At 41.8% G+C, this 23,415-nt stretch overlaps 1 protein-coding gene and 1 long non-coding RNA gene across 5 annotated transcripts in view; one reads left to right on the top strand and one right to left on the bottom strand.

Annotated features, from left to right (window-relative positions):
• The window catches only part of NPAS3 (neuronal PAS domain protein 3), a 593,897-nt gene extending 583,371 nt beyond the window's left edge, over nucleotides 1-10,526 (bottom strand). For 2 of the 4 annotated variants that reach the window (XM_071426926.1, XM_071426925.1), the window contains exon 1: nucleotides 5,891-6,526. In XM_071426926.1, the coding sequence (XP_071283027.1) occupies nucleotides 5,891-5,940 (50 nt within the window). In that variant the 5' untranslated portion in view covers nucleotides 5,941-6,526. Of the gene's footprint in view, nucleotides 1-5,890; nucleotides 6,527-9,833 lie in introns of those variants that run through there. The other 2 variants (XM_071426922.1, XM_071426923.1) reach the window with 2 other exon arrangements.
• The window catches only part of LOC139589977 (uncharacterized), a 95,672-nt gene continuing 82,232 nt past the window's right edge, over nucleotides 9,976-23,415 (top strand). The window contains exon 1 of the long non-coding RNA XR_011679173.1: nucleotides 9,976-10,095. This is a non-coding gene — a long non-coding RNA (uncharacterized lncRNA). The remainder of the gene's footprint in view (nucleotides 10,096-23,415) is intronic.

Below are 23,415 nucleotides of genomic sequence, written 5' to 3' on the forward strand. Positions count from 1 at the left end.
CTGACTATATCCCCTAAGTTCACTAGATACATATGTAAACCTAACATGCCTGCAGGTAATGGAACAGTACTTTTCCACTTAAATTATTTAACATAAGTGTTGAACTTCTATTATATATCAAGCTAACAGCTAATTTTAAATTGCAATCAAGCCATTCTCTGAAAGCACTTTATTTCAGTGGAGGTTTTGCCTGTAAAAGAAATGTAAATCCCACTAATGAAGGCAATGTAATCTTTGAATACACAGTCAAAATGGGGGGTGGAATTTTATTCCTAATGCTAACATTGACATCTTTTGCCACTTCTGCTAGTTCTCAAGAATTTTTTGTGTGTAACTATCTCATCAGTAAAGCATGTAGAACAGTGTTTTCAGACCTTTCGAAGCATGCAAAGCCAAATAAAGAAGTATATCTACAGAAATACTCAGTATTAATATTAAAGTCTTCTTCAGACATTGGCTGACATCAATGAGAAGTTCCCCAGAACAGACAAATGACAGAACATGACAGAACAGTGAAAGTCCAAAATGCAACATTAAAAGTCTGGGAAAATAGCCTTAGTAAGAAAATCTTCACAACTCTGCTTTCAGTAATCTGTTTCAAATTCTTTGTAACATATCACTTGTTCTTTAATGTGCCTGGCTGCATGTAGTGCTGGGTAAGGGCTGGCATAACTCTCAGTATCTAGCTGCAGCAGGCTGAGATCAGGATCTCCTTGAGAATCACTCTGCTTTTACTTGACAATCTCGAGACTTTCGCATTTTACAATAACACACAGAGGCAAAGTTCACTCCTCCTCTCACTAAGTATATTTGTCATTGCTATCTCTCTGAGGAAAAATTCACATCTATTAAATTATATGTTAAAAATACTTTTATCCTTGCTTGTGATTCTCTGTAGTATACTTTAATTGTGTACATAATTGCATTTGGGACTTTTCTAAAGATTAAGGTACAACTTGAACTTAATATTCTCCCAAAGACAGGGTCCAGTTCTGCCAAGTTAGAGACACAAATACTATCCTACCCTTACTGTACCTTCTTTGTCCTGTGTAATATACTTCTGTGGCATACAAAATTAACGAATATTTGTACTACTCAAAGTCCTGTTCAAATGAATGGCACAACGGTCCTATTCATCTGACTAGGACTTTGTGTATTGCAAAACCACTGCTTGAGCTAGTCACAGAACAATGCTCTAGTCATATAAGACGTGGCAGCAACTATTATACTCTTACTATGGCACATCTTCTTATGCAGCAAAATACAATATTATTACAAATTATCCTTATTATGCAAAGTCCTATTAAACAAAAAGTCGCACACCTCATTCACAGTAATGGGATTTTGTATGTTAAAGATAACATACAGCAGCCTTATAAATATTACATAGAAAGAAATTGCCTATTCTGAAAAAATTTAATTCTTTTGAAATGCATTTTCAAAACATTTCATCTCATGGCCTTAAATCTTTGGCAGCTTCTTAAAAAAAAAAAAAAAAAAAAAAGCCAAACATTAGGCATAAGCAAACAGACCAAAGAAACAAATGACTGGGATGAAAATGCAGTCTTTGCTATGTACCTTAAAAATATCCTATGTTAAGGATATGTAAACAGATTTCCAGGGTTACATCCTGCAGAACAAGTTTGTTTGATTCATTATAAAATATGCTATGACTATGCTGACGTGACTATGCTGAAAACCCAAGGTGCTTTCATACCTGCAAGAGCTGCGGCTGATAATAATATAAAATTGATCTGATGGAATAGCTGAATGTAAGGTTTATTCACATGAGATGAGATTTCAGGAAATGGTTTCATAACAGTAAACAGTTACTTAATTGCTAACAAATGAACTTTTGCCACATTGATTAAATGGCTTAATTCTACTGACCTCAGTGGGAGAAGAATCATTCCAAAAATGTTAATAAAATGGTAACAGTTAGTTTTCATGATCAGTATCAGTTATTCAAAATTCTTATCGTAGAATACATTTTCCAGTAAAGAGGATATTGTTATAAAGATCATTTTATGAAGCAAAAAAAAATTAAACACTCTTTACTTTTTAGGAAGTATGGTGATGAAACTAACACCTAGAATGTCAATTTTCAACAACTGTTTTACATCACTCTTGCAGTAAAATTCCCATCTGGGCTGGCAACTTGTGTGCCAAGTTTCAAACAAATGTGATTTGAAATTGCCAGTATATTAGACTCTGAAATTCAAGATGAGATGCTAATAAAAAGAGATAGGTACAGACAATAGATTCTCATATTCTCTTAAAAACGCCTATGGCTCTAAGTGTTGTACTAATCTGTTAACAAAATTCTCTAATTATTTGTCACTTATAGTATAGCATTAGAATATAATGCCATCAAATTGTTAAAAAAAAAGCTAACTGGATATAGTTTGTAAGAAAAAAACAGTTGTGCTGTATGTATGTAAAGAATGCAAAAACTGTGCTGCAGACAAAACCTTGTTATTCAGAATCCCATTAGTTACTGAAAATACCTGATATAAGTTTTGTTGATCAATACTCTCATGTAAGCTCTAAATAATGTATGATTCCAGTGGAGAAAAATGCAGCAAATCAAATATGGTGGGAGAATGTTTCAAATTATGAAGAGTAGTATGACTGCTAATCCATAAATCAGAAATCAGAAAGATTGTTGTAATGTGGGAGGGCTCTATTTAATAAAGGTCATTATAACTCCTGGCTCTAGAGCTATAAGATCTAATATCCTCTCTGGTAGCTCTATGATATGCCCATGCATTACTGTTCTTGTTGACAGTCTGTTGCCTTGGAAATATTTCATTATTTCAGTTTTTCCATTTGTAGACCCTTGGCCTTGTGATATGAAGGCCACCCTATTTCATATTTTCGATTATCATTTAAGCAATCTTCTGGAGCTATTTATATAAAAGCAAGTGTTAGACAATGCATATCATCATTTATCACTGCTATGTTTAAGCTCATGCTCTAGAAAAAGTGCCAAAATAACGGTTTTTTCTCTTTCACTTTAAACCAATAACACTCTAATATTATGATACGCTATACAAATCAATGCTGGCATATCATATGCATGGCACTTCTGTCTATTTCATTTTCTTGGGTGTTGAAAAAACTAAACTGTTGCTGTAACTGTAAAATTTGCTAACACTCACAGTTTAAAAGAAAATCAAACAAATGTAAGTGTGTAACTTTTCATATATCCTTTTAAGATCCTAAACAGGTGAAAAAAGTTTCAAAACTGTTCAAGTGCCTGTTTACATCAGAGACTACTACTTTTTCCATCTGTTTTGTAAGCACAACTTTTTCCTTGAAAAAATGTAACACAATCAATCTAAATACCTGTGGTAGTGAAGACTGAAAAAACAATGTACACAAAGTTAATTTAGAGGATTCTTAATACTGAGAACTAGTTTACTGAAGCAGTAGCTAAGAGACTGCAAAACCCTTTCAGTAAATGATATGCTCCTGTATTTCAAACATCTTCGTTCCCACAGATGAAAGAATGTGTACAAAGACAGCTAAAATAGTTACGCGCAAGACTTCATGAGCACATTACACAACTTTTAATAAAATGTACATCAGTATCTGTTATTGAAGCATTGATCCATTTTCTCCAAAACTTTAAGGAAAAAACAGACTAACATTATTTTTGCTACAAAAAATGTCATCAATTTCTGCTGCAATACTTAAAGCTAAACTATCCAGAACACTGTACAGAGTGATAACAAAGTGAACCCTAAGGGCAAAAAAACAACTTCTTGGACACTAGGCCAAGTTTGGGGCTATTAGTGTTCTAGGAATTTAGACTACCTTTTTCCCTGAAATGATTACACCTCCCACTCCCTACAGGGAAAAACTACTCCGATCCAACCTTTAAAATGACAGCATCAGAGCTGAACAAGAAGATGCTATTAAAGGGCATTAAATTAAATACAGTATATCCTCCTACAACTTCAATCAGAATTCCAGACCAAGTGTTATTTAGTTCAGCTCTCAAGTGGAGCAGAATAACAAATCGCGCACTTTGATTTACCTTCTCCGAATGCCAAATGGAGACAGGTGATAAAGAAAGCACTCATGCACAGGCTATGAAGTTTCCCCTAGAAATTAATTCTATCTTCAAGATTCCTATCTCAGAGAAATTCCCAAAATGGCACACAAATATGCTTCTGCTGGAGAGATTACTGAAGCTATCCTGGCAAATACACTTAGCGCTAATATAGTAACATTCTCAGAAAGAAGACAGCAGAATTGTTTGTTGTGGGGGAACAGGACTTATTCATATGAATTGTTTTTCCAACAAAGAATTCTGCAGGAGAAAAACCTGCTGCTTTAAGTGTTATTAACACAGTAGAAACACCTTTGCAGCCACTGGAAGGAAGATTAAAAAAAAATGTTTATAGTTGAAAATGAAAATCTGTAGTTAAGTCATTGACATCTGAGGGTGCACTGTTTTCCCATTACGTGTATCTCCTAATTTTGCTACATATCAACATAGCCTTGTCAAAATGCAACAGTTAACACTAATGCATCTAAGACAAGCACACTAACACTTCAGTGGTGAATATGAGATATATAGGTTTTTTATACCACGCAGTCTGCTTTCTTAGGAAAAATGGTACAGCTACTTAGACAAAATCTGTGGGGTTTGGAAGCTGTACTACAAACGCTGATCATTCTAAAACATGCAAGTATGATATAAAGGCTGAAGTACTTTTGTTTAAATATTTTTCAGACTTATTTGTGCTGTGAAATATACACCGACTAACACATGATCCAGCTACTTTTAAAGGCTATCTAAATGGTAATTTTCATTTTTCCAACTAGCCAGGAACCTTCCTCACCCCTCTCACTCAAGTTCACTTGTAACGCTAAAGGGGGCGGGAGGGAAAGAGCCCACCCCAAACCCTCTGGCTGCTCTTCTTCTGGGCATATATCTCGTCGCAGTGTAGCAATGGAGCTTTGAATACTTTTGTAAGAATCACAAAGTAACATCACATGAACTTGTACTCTTGTCTCCTACCAGTCACTTCTAGAAAGATTCACTTTACTAGAACAAATCCGCTACGGGCAATTCGTGTCACCAGCAGAGCACATTAATCACAAGCACTCTCTCCCAACAAAAGTACATGGGGCAGGCGGCGGGCCGGGAACCAAGCGGGGGGGCAGCGCGATCCCCCCCGCCTCCCTCCCCGGACCCCGCGCACCGCCTCCCTGCCCGCCCGCCCGCCCGCGCGCGGCTCCGCTCTGCCCACCCGGGGGCCGCGGGCACCCGCGCCCGGCACGGCGGCGGGGCGGGGGCCGGCCCGGGCAGCCCCGCGGGCGCAGCTGGCGGCGCCCCCCCCGCTCCGGCCTAGCCGCGCTTGAACCGCACCGGCGGGGCCGGCCCCTCCGCCCGGAACGCCGGGCCTGGCGCGGCGCCCCAGGGCCGCCGAGCGGCGGGGGCCGCCGGGGGGGCCTCCCGGCCCCGCGCACACACACACGCACACACAGACACACACACTCACACACACACTCACACACGCGCGCCCGCTCCACAACGCGCCCCGCCAAGCACCGGCTCCGGCACCGCGGCGGTGCGGCCACCGGAGCGGGGCCGCTGCTGCGCGGCTTGTTCTGAGTGTGTGTGCGTGTGTGTGTGTGCTTGTGTGTGTGCGTGTGTGTGTGCGTGTGTGCGTGCGGCTGGCGGCGCGCACTAGGAGGAACTCAGGGTGCCCGGCTGTGCGAGCAGCGGGTGCCGGCGGCAGGTCCCCCCACCCCGGCATGGCAGCCAGCCCCGGCCCCCGGCGCCGGCGGCTTGGCCCGGCCCGGCGCTGCTGCGGCGGCTGCTGCTGCTGCTGCTGCTGCTGCTGCTGCAGGTTCAATAAAGAGAAAGTGTTACCGTTCTCGCCTGGAAGGATCCTGCTGAAAGCTTGGCTTGGTGGGCGCCATCTTCCTGGAATTTTTTTTTTTTTTCTCCTCTCTCCCTTACTTTTCCCCCTCCTGATGTTGGTGTGTGTTGTGTGTCTAGCAGCAGCAGCGGCGGCAGCAATGGCCCCGGTTAGCCAGACAGGCTAAGGAAAAGTACTGAGGCCAAAGCATCGCGGGCTCCCACTCCTCCGCGCAGTCCTGGTGCAGGTTGCTTGCTCGCTTGCTTGCTAGCGCTGCTGCTGCCGCTGCCGCCGTCCATAAGCCGAGGAGCGGAGGGAGCCGGGGCCCCGCCGGCCCCAGAGACATGCCCAGCGCAGGCAGCGGCGGCGGCCGGCGGCGGCGGCGGGAAGAGCTAGCCGCGGCGCAGCCCCGGCGGGCAGCCCGGCCGCTGGCATCGCCCGGCAGGTGCGGCACACGCACACGCACACACACACACACACTCTCTCTCTCTCTCTCTCGCACACACACGCACGCACACGCACTCTCTCGCACACTCGCACACACACCCCCGCGCCCGCGGGCCGGGCTATGCGGGGTGCCAGGCCATCGGGCTGGCGGGGCGGGGGCGGGGGAGGGAAGGAGGGGTGTCAGGGATCTCCGGGCTTGACCGCTGTGAAAGTATTTCTGGGCATTTTCCAGCTGCTTTCCCAGCTCCGCTCCCGCTCTGCGTGCAGGGGACACAGCCTCTGCTGCCGGCGCAACAACGCCACTCAGTTGCAGTTTCGCACACTTTCTTCCTCTGGAGTCTGGGCTCCAGCAGCGAAGAGGAGCAGGGGGAGGCAGGGACTGTCTCTTCAACACCGCGGGCGCAGAGGCGCGGCGGGAACACACCGGGCACAGGCAGCGTGTCACCCGTGGGCTTCCACGGTGGAGGACGGGCTCGGGTGGGAGCAGCGGGCCGGGGGATGCGAGGGCCCTGCGACCCTCGGGGCCGTACGCGGGTGTGCCCGGAGCCAGCCCGGACGGGCCGGGCCGGGGGAAACCCGCGCATCCCCCAGACACCTCCGAGAACGCGCCCGCACGTCCTGAGAGTGGGCATCGGGTACCAGCGAGACAAAAAGGGGTAATGCTGGAAATGTGAACTTAAAGTGATAACCCTCTTTGTTGGCAAAGGGTGTAGCACTTCACGCGGTTTTATTGGAGATCATGAAACTAATAATGAAGTAAAGGAGCGGGGAAAAGAAACCGCTACCTTTATCGTTCCTTCCAGGACACCGGGAGGACCTGGTGCTAGCCCTGCTGGCCCTTATAGAAGAAATTACTCGTTCGCTAAAAGCTTCTTATCTCCAAGGTAACTTTGTGGCTGTCTGCTGCTCTCCTGGAAGTACAAATGCCCGGGCCTGATCCTGCTCCCTGGGAAAATCCAACGGGCTTCCTTGGGGAAAGGGGCAAGCCCCGAAGGTCGGCCGCATTTATTCACGAGAAACGTTTCCGCCACTACTCCAAAAGTTTTGCTGGGGGGAGGGGAGAAGGCTGGGGGCCAAGAGCGTGTGCGAGCCGCAGGGCAGAGCCAAGGGGAAGAAGTTAGCGGAACACCTGGAAGTTTGGCTGCGGGGCGCCGTCCGCGCACCGGGGGCCGGGGGATTTCTTTCCGCAGGAGGCAACCGGGCCGGCGTCACTCGGCGCGGGGCGGCGGGCACGGGGCACGGCCGGGGGCGCGGCCGCGGTTCGGGGCCACCGCCGCCCACGTGCGCGGCTGCCGGGCCTCGAGAGCCGCGGGACCGGGCCGCGCTCCGCGCTGCGCTCCGGGCGGGCAGGGCCGCGCTCCGCGCTGCGCTCCGGGCGGGCAGGGCCGCGCTCCGCTGCGCTCCGGGCGGCGGGAGGCGCCGCGGCGGCAAGGTGGGCACCGGGGCTGCGGGGGGGCCGGCTGGCTACACAAAGTAGCAGATGCCGCTCCCGGCCGGCAGTCCTGTCTGCTCGCCTCCGAAATGGGGGGTAAAAAAAAAAAAAAAAAAAGAAGTTAACAGGTGTCTCCTTGGCTGTGGCAATAGAGTAAGGAGGTGTCGTGTCTGCCGTATTTTAAGCGTTCTGAGAAAGCGCGGAGAAAAACCGTCCGACGTAAACCATGCTGTTTCATCCATAATATAAAGTGAAAATTTGGAAGATGTGCATAAATGTTTCCTCTCGTAGGTTAGTGTGCGAGGCATCCAGAGTGGTCTGGATTCGTGGTAGTAAAAGTACTTGAATATCTATTAAGCACTGTTTGGATTAGAGGTGTTAGTAGTTTGTCAGAGAAGTATTGCTTTTATAACTTCTTCCTGATTACAGACTGATAGAACCAAACTATTAAACGCGAAGGACTAAAAAAATTGTATGCTGCCTTGTCTACCTAATTCTGTTTAACTTAAAGTCTCCAGAGGTCTCTTTCATTTGTCTAAAAGCCAATCTGACATTTCTGACCCTTGACTTCCCCACTTCACAGACTAAACTATTGTGATTGCTGTCTGTACTTCCTCGTTAAAGTGTCCGTCAGTTTCCATTGTAATTTAAATATTTCATAAGTGACAAAAATCATACAGAATCCATAAAAAGAAAGAAACTTTAATCTGTTCTTTATAACTCTCACGTTCGAGATTTTTTAAAATTATTTTTCTTTTTTTTTTTTTTTTTTTTTATATGAAGGATTTGGTGTTTGCTTGAGCAAAACAAGACTCCTCCTTAGTTTTATTTCAGGAGTATCAGCTCCCTATTAACTCTCATTTGATAAAGCCTACAAAAGTTACCATCAAACGTTTTCTATCACAGGCATCAAAACTATGGGAAGCAACACAAAAGTTGCTGAACGACCGAGTAGGCAATGGTCAGTTATCTAAATCTGGCTCCTAAACTAATTAAGTTTGAATTATTATGCTGAAGCTTCCTATTTTTTTCTCTTTTACATCATAGGGATGTTTAGTTAGGACGTTTAAGATTATACAGCATTTTTTCTCGATATTTAATTTAATGCAGTAGTGGAAAGCAAGATACTCGAGGCAGTGCCCTTTTTAGAGAAATGTAAACGTTTTGTTCCGATTTCAGTAGATCTGTTGTAGTCTACTTTTTTTTTTTTTGAGGATTCGGCTACGAGTATAAGCTTATGTTAAAGCTAACTAACAGATTCAGACTTCAGGTTTAGAAACATAAAGAAATGTCAGGTAATTAATTAAGCTTCATGTTAGTATCAGCATATATCGATGAATTGTTAGGGCAAATGGGGAATGTCTTTAAACTTCATTATGACTTACTGCCAACTTTCTACGCTTTGCTTCCTAAAGGCGCTCTCTGTGAATTTCCTGCATTTGCATTAGAATGCATTTAAGATGAAAAAAAATAACAGTGCTGAGTATACTTAGAGTTTCGGCTCTATTTCCCTGTAGTAACAGGTGACATGCTAAAACTGTTAAAACTACAATGTGGAATTGCAAGTGTGCAACCCCAAGTGAAAATTGTACTCATTCTTGGTTGAAAGAAAATTATCAATCAGCATACCATGATCAATTATCCCCCTGGCTGCCACACACTGGGATTTGCACAAGGCATTGACATTGAGAAATTCCTCTTTAGAAAGGATGAGCGGACGGGATCCCAAACTTTGCAGCAGCCAAGCTAAGATGCCGGGGTCTCACTTTTTTTTTCTTTCTTTTTTTTTTTCCTATTGTTGCTTTACAGCTCATCCAGGACAAAACTAGGAGATTGTGTTTACTTCTCAGTGCATTTTAAAAGATGCTGTATTTTTTAAAAGTAAAAAAAAAAAAAGAAAAATACACCCTCCCCTTCAACCAAGCTCTCCCCCCACCCCGAAACAAACAGAAAGGAGAGATAAAAAAAAAAAAAAAAAAAAAAAAAGGAAAACAAAGAAACACAAAAGCACAAAGAAAAAGCAAGTGAGGGAGCCTCAGGAAGAGCCGCACACCCCTCTCCCACTCGGTGCTCACCGTTGTTGGTAGGAGGTGATGCCCTGGACGTTTTGCGGGTTGCCGTTGGCCGCGGCGCCGGCTCGCCCCATGCCCGGCGCCGCCGGCACCCCCCCGGCCGCCCCGCCGGCCGCCGCCGCCGTCACCTGCACGCTGAAATCCGGGAAGATCCTGATCATCCCCGCGGCTCAGCACCCGGCGAGTGTCGGCGAAGAGGTGCAGCAGCAGCGACTCTCCCTCCGGCGGCTGCAGCAGCAGAGCCAGGCACACTGCAATCCCATTAGTGAGTGGCGGCCACTGTGAGTGAGGACGGGCGCTTTGATGTGAGCGGCTGGGCTGAGATTGAGGAGTTTGGGGGGGCTAGGGGTAAAGGGGAGGGGGGGCAGAAATTTACCGAATTGCAAACATGCAACGCGTGAAAATTTGGGAAGAGAAGTGGAATATCAGAGCTACCAAAAAAAAAAAAAAAGAAAAAAAAAAAAGGTATGTCGAATACTACTGGAGCTGTAGATATAGGCGAAAAATCCAAGCTGAGGAGGGACGGGGAGGAGAGAGGGGGGCGCAATTACTTTAGCGGTGCAGTGAAAATGATGAGCAGCAAATGTTGCCTTTTTTCCCTCCTCCTTCTCGTTCCTCCACCCCCCACCCTCCACCCAAAATGCAAGTCTTAGAGGATTTCTCTGTCTCAATGAAGTAATAATAAAGGCGGCTGACCACAGTCTGGGCTAGCGCCAACTGTGCGGGGGGGCCGGGGGGGGGTTAGAAGGCGGGAGGGAAGGGGAGGAATATCCCTGCTCCCAGAGTCCTGAGGAGAAGAGGAAGAGTGGAGGATTGTTGCAGCACAAGTTCTCGCTCTTGGTAACTTGCTTTTGCTCTCCTAGAGGCACCCCGCAGCCCCCCTCCGTCTCTTTTCTTTCTCTCTATGAAGGGACGGTTTTCACAAGCGAGGAAATGCGCCGCTTTTGTGCAAAGGCAGAGTTTGTTCCTTATTCTAGGGAGCTGACTCTCCTCCCCTCCTAGTGTGCAGCAATGTTATTGCGAGTCAAACTTGTAAGGTGTGTGCTGTCTATGCACGCACTGATCCCTATTGCTGCTTCAACATATCAATTATAGGGCCGAGCGCTGCGCAGAGCCCCCCGGCAGAGCTCGCCCCGGGGCGCGGCACGCACCGCACCGGCAGCGGCGGCGGAGGGGCCCGGGGCCGCAACTCCCTTTGTGCCACCCGGCGCTGCGCGCAGCCCCCGCCTCGCTCGGGCGGGCTTGCCCTCATCCACCTCCGCCAAGTGCTTATCCCTGGACACGGCGCTGCGCGGCTCCAGCAGCCCGCCGGGACCGCGCCCCTGCCCGGTCGGGGCCGCCGCCGCCGAGCGTGCCCGGCCGCGGTGCTGCGCGGGGCGGGCGCGGGAAGGAAGCGCGGAAAGTTGGGCGTTAGCGCGGGTCGGCGGCGGACCCTCCTCGGTTTTGCCCAGGTGGCTGCCTCGCCTCGCTTCGGCCTTGGGGTGGGCAGCCTCGGTGGAGGGGACGCGGAGAGCCGAGCCCTCCTCGCCATGGTGCTCGGCGAGTGCAGCGCGGGCTGCTCCCTCCTCCCGCAGCTGCAGCGGGAGACGAGGGGCGAGGATCCCGTCCCGCAGAGAGCCCAGCAGCTGTGCCCAGTCAGAGGCAACAGGGGAACGGCAGAAAAACTCCCTCCTGCGGGATGGTCCCACCAGATCGCCTCACTTCTGGGGGCGCCTCTGAAACCACGGACCTGGAGCCCCAAGCTGATGATTGCTGGAGCTAAAAAGCGTGGAGCTTGTGGAGAGCTGGACTCTGCGCCAGCCCAGTGAGTGGACAGCTAGAGCAGAAAGTAACACGCTGCGTTACTGCACCTTACCCAAACAGCAGCCGTGCTGCTAACTTGTTTCTGAGGAAACCGAGGCTCATACCAAGAGGAGCTGCATGGGACAGAACGCAGGTAGTAGTACTCCAGAATGTGTGTAGTGTTGGAAAGGCTATGGCAGCGTCCTAAAAATGAGCAGAGATCCCAGACTGTCCCCTCGCTCCAAAGGCATTGCAACCTTCTGTGAATCAAAGCAGTCACCTGGGCCAGTCTCCCCTTTTTCCATGCAACTGTGTGCCTTTTAGAGTCAAAGCCTGGCTCCTAATCTAAAAATATCCCCTCATCTTGACTTTTCTTCCCATTGCTGTTTCAAAGCAAATTAAGACACACCAACTTTATGTTAAAACAGAGACTGCATTCAAATCCTTTGTATTAAATAGCATCTGTGTTTGCATTCTGTTTTAATACAAAATGCTTTGGATTGCAGCTAATACCAGGAGATATGAAACTGGTTAGTCCCCACATGTTGCACATAAAAAGAATTCATAATGAGCATCTGTGGGATGTGGAATGGATCCCATGAGTTAGCTGAAGACCTCATAACGTAAGAGCTGAGAAGCCTAAGTGAATTATGACTCTCTTTCCTCGCAAGTAGGATTAATTTTCTATCCCACTTATATTCATTATCTATCCTGTTTATACTATAGGGACATCAATTGTTTGAGTGTTAAATATGAAGACTTTACAGAAACGTGTAGGTTAGATAGCTTGCAGAGAAGAGGGGGGTTGTTATTGCTAGGAAAACTGTTATTCAAACTCCATGTTTAAAGACCAATATTAGATAAAGCTGCTCACTTTTTTAAAGGACTGCAAATTCTGTGCCTTTCTCCTATGACATATTTAAGATGTAAGGTTTACAAAGTACTCTCCATCTGCCTGTGGCCCTCCCAGTGATGTCAATAGGAATTTTGCATGCAGATGAAGGCCCCTATATGGCCTTTAGAGAGCAGGTCAATAAATGGCTGGAGGAATAATTAAAGACTTCTGAGCTGCTCCTTTCCTTTTTCTTACATTATAGTACAAGACTGGCATGAATATAGGCTGGGCTACCACTCTAATTGGCTATGGAATAACACTGAAAGGAATTTAAATGTGGGCAGTAGCCATTTTCCAAATGATCACTCCATTACAGTAGTTTTGTCTGTCAATGTATGGCCAGGCAGTAGAGTGGATGTAATCATGCCGAAGTGCCCATCCATTGATTGTCACTCTTTGCTCTACATTGGCAACTCTGAGCAGATTTTCACATTTCAAAGAGACAGCCAGGGTGGAGAGCCTGCCTTTAGCCAAGCTTGCTTCTGCTTAGTCTTGAAAGTCACTGCTTTTCATCCATGTAGGCAGAGCCAGGATCTCTCGATATTTAATAAGATCTTTTATGAGTATTGATTAATATCTTAAGTGTTAATGTAACTAAAAGTTCAGTCCTGATAACTTTGCTTGCACAAGTAGACCCACTAAGTCCCTGGAAGTACTGACAAATAGTTCTATATGTTAGAAGACAAGCAGGATTCAAAGGTGGGTTTGTGAATGTCTAGAATACAGAATCATTTTCTTTGCCGTAGCTCTTAAAAGACACCAAATAAAAAACATTTTCTCATATTTGAAGAAAACTCCATTTTGATTGTTTGTATCTTTTGTTCCCCCCAAATTAATCACAATGGTAAAATCCAGTAGGAATTTCTGAGACTTACTTTATACACCAATGAAAATATCCATCATCAAGCATATGCTCTGTGCCATATTAAATAGTGTGGACCCAATTTGCCACATATTTCACCAGTGCGACAACATACCATGATGGATTTAACTTAATTTGCTGCAGCATGCTAGAATAAATGAGATGAGAATAAACCCCAATATTTTTAATTTACTTTATTTCTCATTTTGGTCAAATTATTGACAGCTTCTGGTGTCCAAGTGACATAGTTTTTGTCTCAATACCATATACTATTGCAAGATATGCTGCAAGTTGCTTTAGTATTGATTAAGCAAAGAAATATTTTAATAGAGTACTGCTGTTTCTATGTGCAGTAGACCTTCCTCTCAGGCAAAAACATAGCAAAAATAAAAATTAAAACCACATGACAATATGTAATGCAATAACATTTAATATTTATGCTTTTCATATACCTCTCTATCACAATTATATATTATATCTTTATTCGCATTGTCGGTATACTACTGTTCCTTTCACAGGTGAAAAAATATCTCTTCTCTGGAAATTCATTTCCATTTACTTAAAGTTAAATGGTTTGACTTTGAATTTTCATTATCTGTTGTTGGAAGGAGCCTGTGACAGGTATGAGAGAGAATGCTACAAAGCTTCATTGTATCATCTAATTTTTGCTTCACTTTAGTCAGATATCATTTAGGTGGAGAGTAAAATAGTATACATAGAACAGGATAAGATAGAACAAAACAGAACAGAAATAAAATGAAAATAGGATATATAATGAATTACAGTAGAAAAATGCCTTTATCTTGAAGTGATTTTTTTTTAGTTATACTGATTCCTCACTAGTGAGAAAATTGAACTAATTTTATATAAAAGGAATATGTCATAACAGGATATGGCATTTATCTTCCTGAGATAGGGGTGACCTCATCATTCACAAGTGGTGTAGCTATGAATGAGTAATCAGCCTCCCCACCCATTAAGTGTAGATAAAGTCCACATCTTCTGTCTAAGTATTAAATATTCGATTTATTATTTTACAACTCACCATCTCTACAAGTGTTCACTGACTGAGGCTTCGGTTGCTGCTGCCAGTATGCGTTGTCAGTGGGAAGCAGAAGAAGCTCCTCAAAAGGTGCCCTGTATAATAGAGAATGAAAGATGAGAAGGAAAATGAAAATAACAGATGAGAAGAAAACAAGAGAAAATGGACCTGCAGGAAAAAAAAATATGGGCAGAACAGGGATAAGGAGATTCTTTAACTGACCTATACTTTTGTTGTCTGTAATATTCCAAGAGCTTTATAACATACAAGCAGTGAAAATATTTTTTGTATTAATACCTCACATATATCAGCTACCTCCTATCTCAAGTTATATTGCTCAAGTTATTCCCAGAAGAATTTATATATGTATAATATGAGAGAAATATATAGTTAGGAAAAAATTTCTTTTTACTATTTATCAGCAGTGCACATTAGGGAAGAGCCACAGTTAAAAAAATACAGTTTATTTCTAGAACTATATAAGATAACATAATTTTCTCTTTCAAATGATGTCACGTGCTGCATTTTGTTTTCATTCCTTTGTAAAAGCAACGAGTGCAGTTTAAAGAAAATATTCCAAATTTAATTTTAAATCCAAAAGAAGTGTCTGTTCATCTGTTTTGAAGAAAAAGCTCTAAATAGAACATGAAGTCAGGAAAAAGACCCTTACAACTTATATGAAAGTACTCAAATATTTTCCATCTTTACCATTCCTTGACATGTACTCATGGTTGGAAGAATGGATAAGGGAAATGTCTTTTCTGAAAGGTTTTGCTAGGACTGAAGGGCAAGTTTAAGGTAGCCCCTTCTCCCCACCCCCCCCTCCCCGTATTTACAAAAAAAAAAAAAAAGCGGGCAGAGAGTAAGACAGAAGGAAAGTGCCTGGGGAACATAGCATCACTATCGAAATCATAAAAGATGTATAAGGACATCAGTGGAAGAACTAGAAAAACTATTAGAAGGATGCCCTACAGGGCTCTCCCAATTCTCAGCGATTAGTACCCCGCGCTGCCGGTGGGAGGATGCAGGGAAGCTCTGAGGCTAATCCTGGGATCTCATTCATTGGCGCTGGCAGCTGAGAGCCCTGTGAGCGCGGCCGGCCGCAGTGGGGAAAGGCTGGCACATTGCTCACACACCCAAGGTGTGAGCCTGGGCTGTGCACAGACCACCAAAGCTGCCTCAGGAAGGAGGATCATGTCTTCCCTACCATCAGGTTGTTTGTTTTATTTTACTCTCTGTGGGAAAGCAAAGGAGCACCTCTGGCCCACCTTGTAATGACAAAGGACAGGTCACCTTCCAAGGCTGGAGCATCAGTCTTAAAGTCAATTTCTCATGTGTTGCATACTTAGCTCTGGCCCTAAATTTTAGTGAGTGAGTTATCCCTTAGCACCAGAGGTTTTCTGCAGTGTTGATCACCCACAAATTTTCTAGCATCTCAAGCAGATTGAGAAGCAGCCAGCTCATTTTTTCAGACTCTACCTGCTTCTGCAGATCTGTGATGTGTCTCCAGGCTGTTTTAGCACCTATGTTTTCATTTCCCATCTCTTCAAGATCAGTCTTATGCCTCCAAAGTAATCTGCTACTTCACTGACATCAAATTAGGACTATGGAGACCACAACTAAATTTTGCTGTTTTCACGTCCTCAAAATCCCCATTCATGCCACACAGCCTTATAAGAAGCCTTACTGGAAAAAGAAATCAAGCAGGTGTTTTTTATCTCCGGGGCTTCTAAGAAATGCCATCATATTATCCTGTGTTCTCACCACATTCAGATTTTTGGTGCTGCTCATCCATAAAATTAGTGAAACTTAAAAAAACACAGAGCTAGTCAACACACTTTTTTTCTTTTATCTATGTGTGTACATTTATTTGTAGCCTCTGCCAGCACTCCTAAACAAAATAATTTGCAGAAGCACCCATTAGTGTGTCCTGGAAAGTCAGGATCAAAAGACAGCTCAAGGTTTTTGACTGCACTTAGAGGAGGATTCTTACTCTTTCCCTTACTAAGTGGTCAGTCTCTTCTTATTCAGAAGGAATGGAACCAATCATGCTCTCTTTCTCCTAATTATTTTCTGATTAACAAATGCAAGTTGATGATACATACAGCAGGAAAAACATTGAGCTTTCACTCAGAGTTCTTTCAGACAAGCCCAGCACAGTCCAACATAACCTCTCCTCTTTTTGGTGGCTGTTAGTGCTCTGCTGAGTCACGCAGCAATGAACATTGAGCAAAATATTCCCATGCCTGTGTCTTATCTCCTACTGTCCAAATTGCATCCAGTGCAGTTTAAAGCTGTGCTAGTTCCTCAAAGACATGCTTCTCCATAGCTGGTGTGGTGGGGCTTTTTCTGTTTCATTAGAGCCTTATTTTTCCACTTATCGAAGGCAGTGCATTGTGTTCCTGTGTAGCAGTCCCAGGTGGGCAGCCACATGCATCTGTGGCTCTGCTAACAGTTTCTGAAACTTCAAGCATACATAAGAATCAGAAATAAATACTTTGATCTTTGGTCTTAGTGTTTCTCTAAAAATAATTAAAACTTAGAAGGATGTATATATGTGTCAGAAACTTGAATGCAGGCTAGCCTGTTTGAAAATGCGTCGCTGTGCAGGCATAGGAATCTCTAACGGAGTCCTGTTCTTATGTAGAACTATTTATTATTCTGCAGTTTCAGTTCATCCTATGAAGATGATTGTCCTAAATTTTTCATTCCTTTTTACTTTAATTCAAGCATCAAGCATACTCACAGGTGGTCATCAAAATTTAGGCATATATCTAATTTTACTCTTTCAATTTCAAATTTCTCTTGGGTAAAAACCAACAAAACCTTCCTAGTATTTTTATATGGTCTATCACAAACCTTAAAGAGGAAGCTTTATTCCCTTCAAAGATAGACCTCCATCCACATTACTTGCATTTCTATTGTTGCTATCCATACTATAATAACTGTTGTAAATATCAACCAATTTTACGTGCAGCACCTGAGAAGGGTCCTTATATTTCACACTTCAAAATTCTTTTCTTGGGGACCTAATTTTGACAAAACTGGAAAATAATTGGTTAGAAGACATCTTAGTCCACTGCTGGACCTTTATTTTAATTATCTTTTTCAAAGGTAGGGTAGCTTGCCAACTGGCCATAAATTGTACCAAATTTGGTATATGTTGAGTTAGTTTCTTTTTTTTCTTCTTTGGCTGCAAGTATTCTCACCACCTCAAAGTGTATTTTCATTATCAGAAAGTGGTCTAGACTGTAGTTTATATCTAAATAAAGTTGAATAGTCCATTTGTTTAAAATTACTCAGGAAGGCTACCTAACATTCTTGACTGCTCACTCCCAGTGTATCATATTATCTCATTTTTTTATTAATGAGTGGACAACATAGAAAACATCATTGTGACTTTTGAGACTCAAACAAGATTAGGTATTTGCAACATACTGGATGGAGAACTTCTGGACACTCTGAAGGAAACAGATAATGTAATTTTCTCATTGTCAATACACGTTTTAGGTATTACAGAAGTAAGCCACTATTCTCTTCATTACACAACTGAGGCAACATATATTTGGCCATAAAATATCTATAATTTGGGTATATATAGTTGTCAATTGGAAAAAAATTAAAGTTTCTCTTAGTTCAAAATTCATTAAAGAGGCTTTATTGTACCTTTTTTATTTTTGACCCAATGGGGGAAAAATTCATTTTACGAGTACCTCAATAAGACAGGTTAGTAAAAATTATTACTTGTTGATGGTATGGCCTATTTCTTCTCCATACATATGACAGAAGGAAAAGCAACAGGAACTCCTCCAGCAAACTATCTTTTTTTTTTTTTTTGAAATGTGTTCCTCATTTCAGGAAAAAACCTTCTACAGATTTTCAAGAGTATTTAATTTAATACAGGTTTGACCTTTTTTGTACAGAACAAGAAGAAATATTGGAGAGTCCATACCAATAGGTATTATAACAACAACAGCAACATCTGCACGATGTCAAAGTTTATTTATAATTGCAAGATGTTATGATCACTATTTATTTCTTCCCTTAACTGACCTAAATCAATATTTTTTCCTAAAGTAATTAAACCATATGGAGATAAAAGCTATCATACAGGTAGAAGTAAAATTTGAAAATTTTGATAATATAGCAGTAATTCTAAGATTCAAATGCAATCACTAATTCATTAGAAGTTACAATTTGTATTGAATAATGTTACTAACAATCCATACTATTTTCTGTGCTGTCAATTCAGTAACAATTTGTCTGTATGCCAACTAAGCACAGTGGCTAGTTTTATCTAGAATATATTCTAATCTGTTACTCATTCCTAGGCAGAACTTTTGATTCTAATCAGTTTCAGTCAACTGTTTTCAGTTTATAATTAAATACAGAGGGTGAAAATGTGCATAATAAAGAATATATTATGTGCAAAAAAAGTCTTGAATTAATAAAATTACTAAAGCTGATATATCAAACACCTGAAGAAGAAGAAAAAAAAGGTTAAGATGTTTCTTGAACTCATTGTACACCTTACACTTTTGATGGTATGCATTAATAATACTTCAAAGTTTGCATATCCAAAGATGAGAAGAAGAATGCTTCCATTTAAATAGCAACAGTATTCTTAACTTTCAGAATATTCTTATGAATCCTTGCTACTTCCACTAACACTGCTCTTTTACCTTTGCTTTTTAGTGAAGAAGAGTCTGTGACTGGGAATAATGCAAAATAATTTTACTTTTGAGGGACTCTAAACTCTTCAAACCATTGTTATAACAGATGATGCTTGACATTGCCAATCATTCTATCTTCCTTTTACTTGTAAGTCCTGATATCAGTAGGAGACTGTGTACATGCATTCATATGGTGCTCTTTGGTTTGTGGATCACACATGTCTGGAGTTAATTTATTTAATGTATCGACTTTAAAATATCTGCTGTCTTCACTGTTAGTTTGAAAGATCTTTAGAACCTGAAAGAATATCCCTTAATATGGCTTTCAATGAAAACCAGCATTTGGGGGAAAAGAGAGAATAAAAATAAAGCATACTCTGTACATGCTATGTACATGCTAACTTGAATATACCTTTAAAGTACCAAACAATATTTCTTCAAGTAGGAACTTTATTTTGATATTGTTGATTATATCATACACACATTATTCCATAATTTAAAAAATAGCATCATTTTGCAAGCAGACACCTAGTGATTTATTATTAGGTCCAGTTATGATGCTGCAAGGAGATAAATTAACACTAACCTTTCAAAAGGATTCCAGGGTTGAATCCTCACTGTAATATATAGGCACTAGAATTTGACTCTCCTGTTATCTTGGAATGTTAGGCCACTGGTTTTCATGCACAAGCATTCAGAAGTCTAGTCAATCCAGAATGGAGACCAATATCTGAGGTAAGTCCTTGTTTGGAGAGTCAAACTGGGGATTTCCTGAGGCTTCATGCTGTGAGAAGAGAGCAGGGGAGGCAAAGATGGGTCAATGCCTTTTCCCAGCACCAAGTACTGAAGTTAATGTGCATTTGAATCTCTGTTTCCTTGTTCAGAGTGACTGTAGATGTTCTCTTGTGGAGAAATTGCTCAATCTAAAGATGACTGTAGTTCCACAGTCATTCAAGTGAATTAATGTAGGGAAACAAGGAGGACTCACTCCATCACTGATGGACACAAACCTTATGCAGTGGCTGACTGATGGCTGGCTGCTCTGGTGTCCCAGCCTGGATACCAGCAACACTGTCTGCTTTGGATAGCAGCAGTGGGTGCCTTCCTAACAGCTAATTATTTCTGCAGAGTGACAGTATGATGCTGATTAAAAATATATATTAATATATATGGTATATTATACCTATAAATATATCTTGCCTGATTTATTTGGTCTGAGCTCATCTATAAATTGTCTGGCTTCTGAAGGAAAATGGCAAAATTGTCTTGCATTTAGAGGGATAGATTTCAAGTTAAATCAGAGGTTAGAACAAAAAATCCAAATTAATAACAAACTCCCAAGAGCTCAAACAAAGCAAATTTTAATACATGAATATGAGAAGACGTGTATGTCTTGAGCAGAAAACAAACCTAAGATATGGATGGATGGGAAAAAAAGGTCGGGTGATACTTTCCTTCTGAAAAAACAAGAATAAGAAGAGCATTCTAGTACAGCATAATGGTTAGATTCTCAATAAGCCAGTCATGAATTTGAGTAATGGAGATGCAGTCTGTTTCCAGCAAGGAAGCAAAAGCAAGCATACTCCTCATCTCTCAATTATCTCCATTTTCAGTTTAATTTCAAGGAAGAAATTAAAGAAATCCTGCCTTTTCCTAAAAATTAAATGGAACAAAAAAAAAACCCAACCAACCATCCATCCAAAAAAAACCAAAACAAAACAAAAAAAAAACCAAAAAAAACAAAAAAAAACCAAAAAAACAAAAATGCTACATGCTAAACAAAACAAACAAAGAATTCCACACAAAACTAAGCATCATCAACAAAAAAAAACAAAACAGCATTCTCGAAATACATACTTATATGACATTGCACCTTTCATATGGCTCTCATGAAATTTAAGGAGGAATGCTAATCCATTTGGTTTTAATATGTCATTCTGGGTTTTTTCATTTTTCCCTACAACCCCCCAAAAATTTTTATAGGAGAGTACTAGAAAAAACTCTGGAAGATGCTTCTTTCTTTCCTATGAGGTAATATTCAGTACTGCTTATCAGTAAGTCAACTACCATCACAAGAAACAAGTTTTCACTGAAGTATATTGATGTTTGCTTTTGTCTGCATAAGGTGTTTGAACATTCAGTCTTGAAAGTATGATGATGGGACGAATGGCCTGATGCTGTTAAAAATGACTATAAGTGAATCAAGAGTAATTTTTAATAGTGTTTCATTGGAATCAATGGGCCAATATTATCAGAAGTGAGTCTCATAGGAGTTGTGGAGATTAATTTTTTTATGTGAAGTCGCTGAAGTCAAAGGTAACAGGCTGCAGAAAGTTAACCCCACCCAGTGCAATTACATTCCATGTAGCCTCATCTTGTGGCAAACAAACCAGTTTATTAAGTACAAGACTGGTGTATCACTTTCACACAATGTATTAAAAAACCCAGCAGGGTAGTGTTGCAGAGGATGGTGAGGTAACTAGTGCAGCTAGGCTTTTAGTATAATTGCACAATACCACTTAACAGCACACATCACATACTGCTACAGCATGCTTTCAAGAGAAAAATGTTAGGCAAGATATCCCATATCCTATACTCTTTGCACAGTGCCTCAAGCTCTTGCTTTTGCTAGATAGTCATGAGAATCAGGCTAAAGGACTCTGACGTCTCTTTGAAAACTAAAGAAAAGAGAGCAAAACTACCTTCTACTTTTGTGAAGATTTAGAGGGTTTGCAACATTTGATTAATGGAGAATAAAATTAGCTATTTATCAGCAAAAGCAATCTTCAAAATTTTTTAAACATGATCACAATTAACTTCCAAAATGTTCAGAGGAGCTTATGTAAAACCAGCAGATGTGCAACTAGATCCTGTTATGTTTTGTATGAATCCAAAATGAGAGGCATCCTTTGCTTTACCATTCCATGGATTCTGTCTTTCCACAAACACCAGTGTATAATCACATTACAGTAGAAAACTGTGTCAATGGAAAAATATACAAAAGCATGAATCAGATACGTGAAGGTAAGTATAGAGTTCAAAGTGATTACATGTTGTATAATTGATGTGCAGTTTTAGGTTTTGGGGTTTTTTTCCTCCACAAATCTAAAATATTCTCTATGCTCTAGATCTATTTCCTATCAATTTACTGTTATAATACAAACTCTTTTAGTACAAGTACAGCAATTCCAAGTTTCACTGGATGCTTAAGTCTTTCTATTCATTAATGTCTTGCAGCTCAGAATATTTCTGTAATTGTGGAACCCCTGGAGTGAAAGTATTGCTTAATGTCTCATTGACACTGGGACAAAGGACATAAGCCATCTTTGATGTGTATAGGGTAACAAAAGTTCAACAAAGTATTGTGCAATATAGGACTTAAAAAGTCTCAATCAGATTGTAGACTAAGTCTCCAATCTATCCTCCCAAACTCCAGATGGGCAGTGATGAGAATGAAGCAGGAAAAATGCAAAATATTCTGTCTCTTTCAATTCTGATAGGTGATTTTGTTCATTCTGCCTTAGCTACTGGAAGCAAATCAGAGATCTCAGTACTGAAGACATTTCTGTAACTTGAAAGTCACACCAGCATAGAGCATGCTTTTCAGGTCCACTTGGAAGTGTTGGCTCCTGACCAACTACACTGGTACAATACTCTGCTACACTGCTCACACTGATGCCAGCTCCCTTTTAGTGCCAGCTTTCCACAAAGGTTGTGAAGAACTTTTTTCTCTTCTTGCTCGGCCTTGTGATGCAGATTCATAGAAACAGGTAGTTGCAAGGAAATATCATGCTTTTTACCTTTTTATCTTAAACATTCCCTTAGATTGTTTTAATCATAAAACTGCTCATTTAAAACTTTTTCTGTCTTAAAATAGAAAAAAACCCCACCCTAACCCATATTCTATATCTGGAGATATTCTTAAAAAACTCTCTTCATGGAGTTACTGAAATATGTGGTAATCAAAAATTATTTTGGGAAAGCATCACAGTCAGTCTTGGGCAGGTCACTGAAAACTGGCTTACTGGTTCTGGCCAAGGCAAGTTCTGTGTGTTAGCAGCTGTCCTCACTTCTTCCTTGGAGAACATAAAGGGGGGACAAGTCACAGTCCCAATACTTTCTGAAGGATTAATGTTACTGAAAAAAATAATGAAAAATATGTTTTGACAGTTTAGTACCTTTTGAAAACATAATTGAAGTTAGAAAGTTAGATGCCAGGATTAGTCAAATCAATGTGACATGAAATGGCAGAGACTATAAACCCTAAAAAGAAAAATCTTTTATGGTAACTTTATCACAGTGTTCATCGTAGAAGGGCATATATATAATTA

The sequence above is a fragment of the Agelaius tricolor genome, unplaced genomic scaffold (genome assembly GCF_023055355.1).
Source record: "Agelaius tricolor isolate 1412-34295 unplaced genomic scaffold, bAgeTri1.0.p SCAF_5, whole genome shotgun sequence".
Classification (NCBI taxonomy): Eukaryota; Metazoa; Chordata; class Aves; order Passeriformes; family Icteridae; genus Agelaius; species Agelaius tricolor.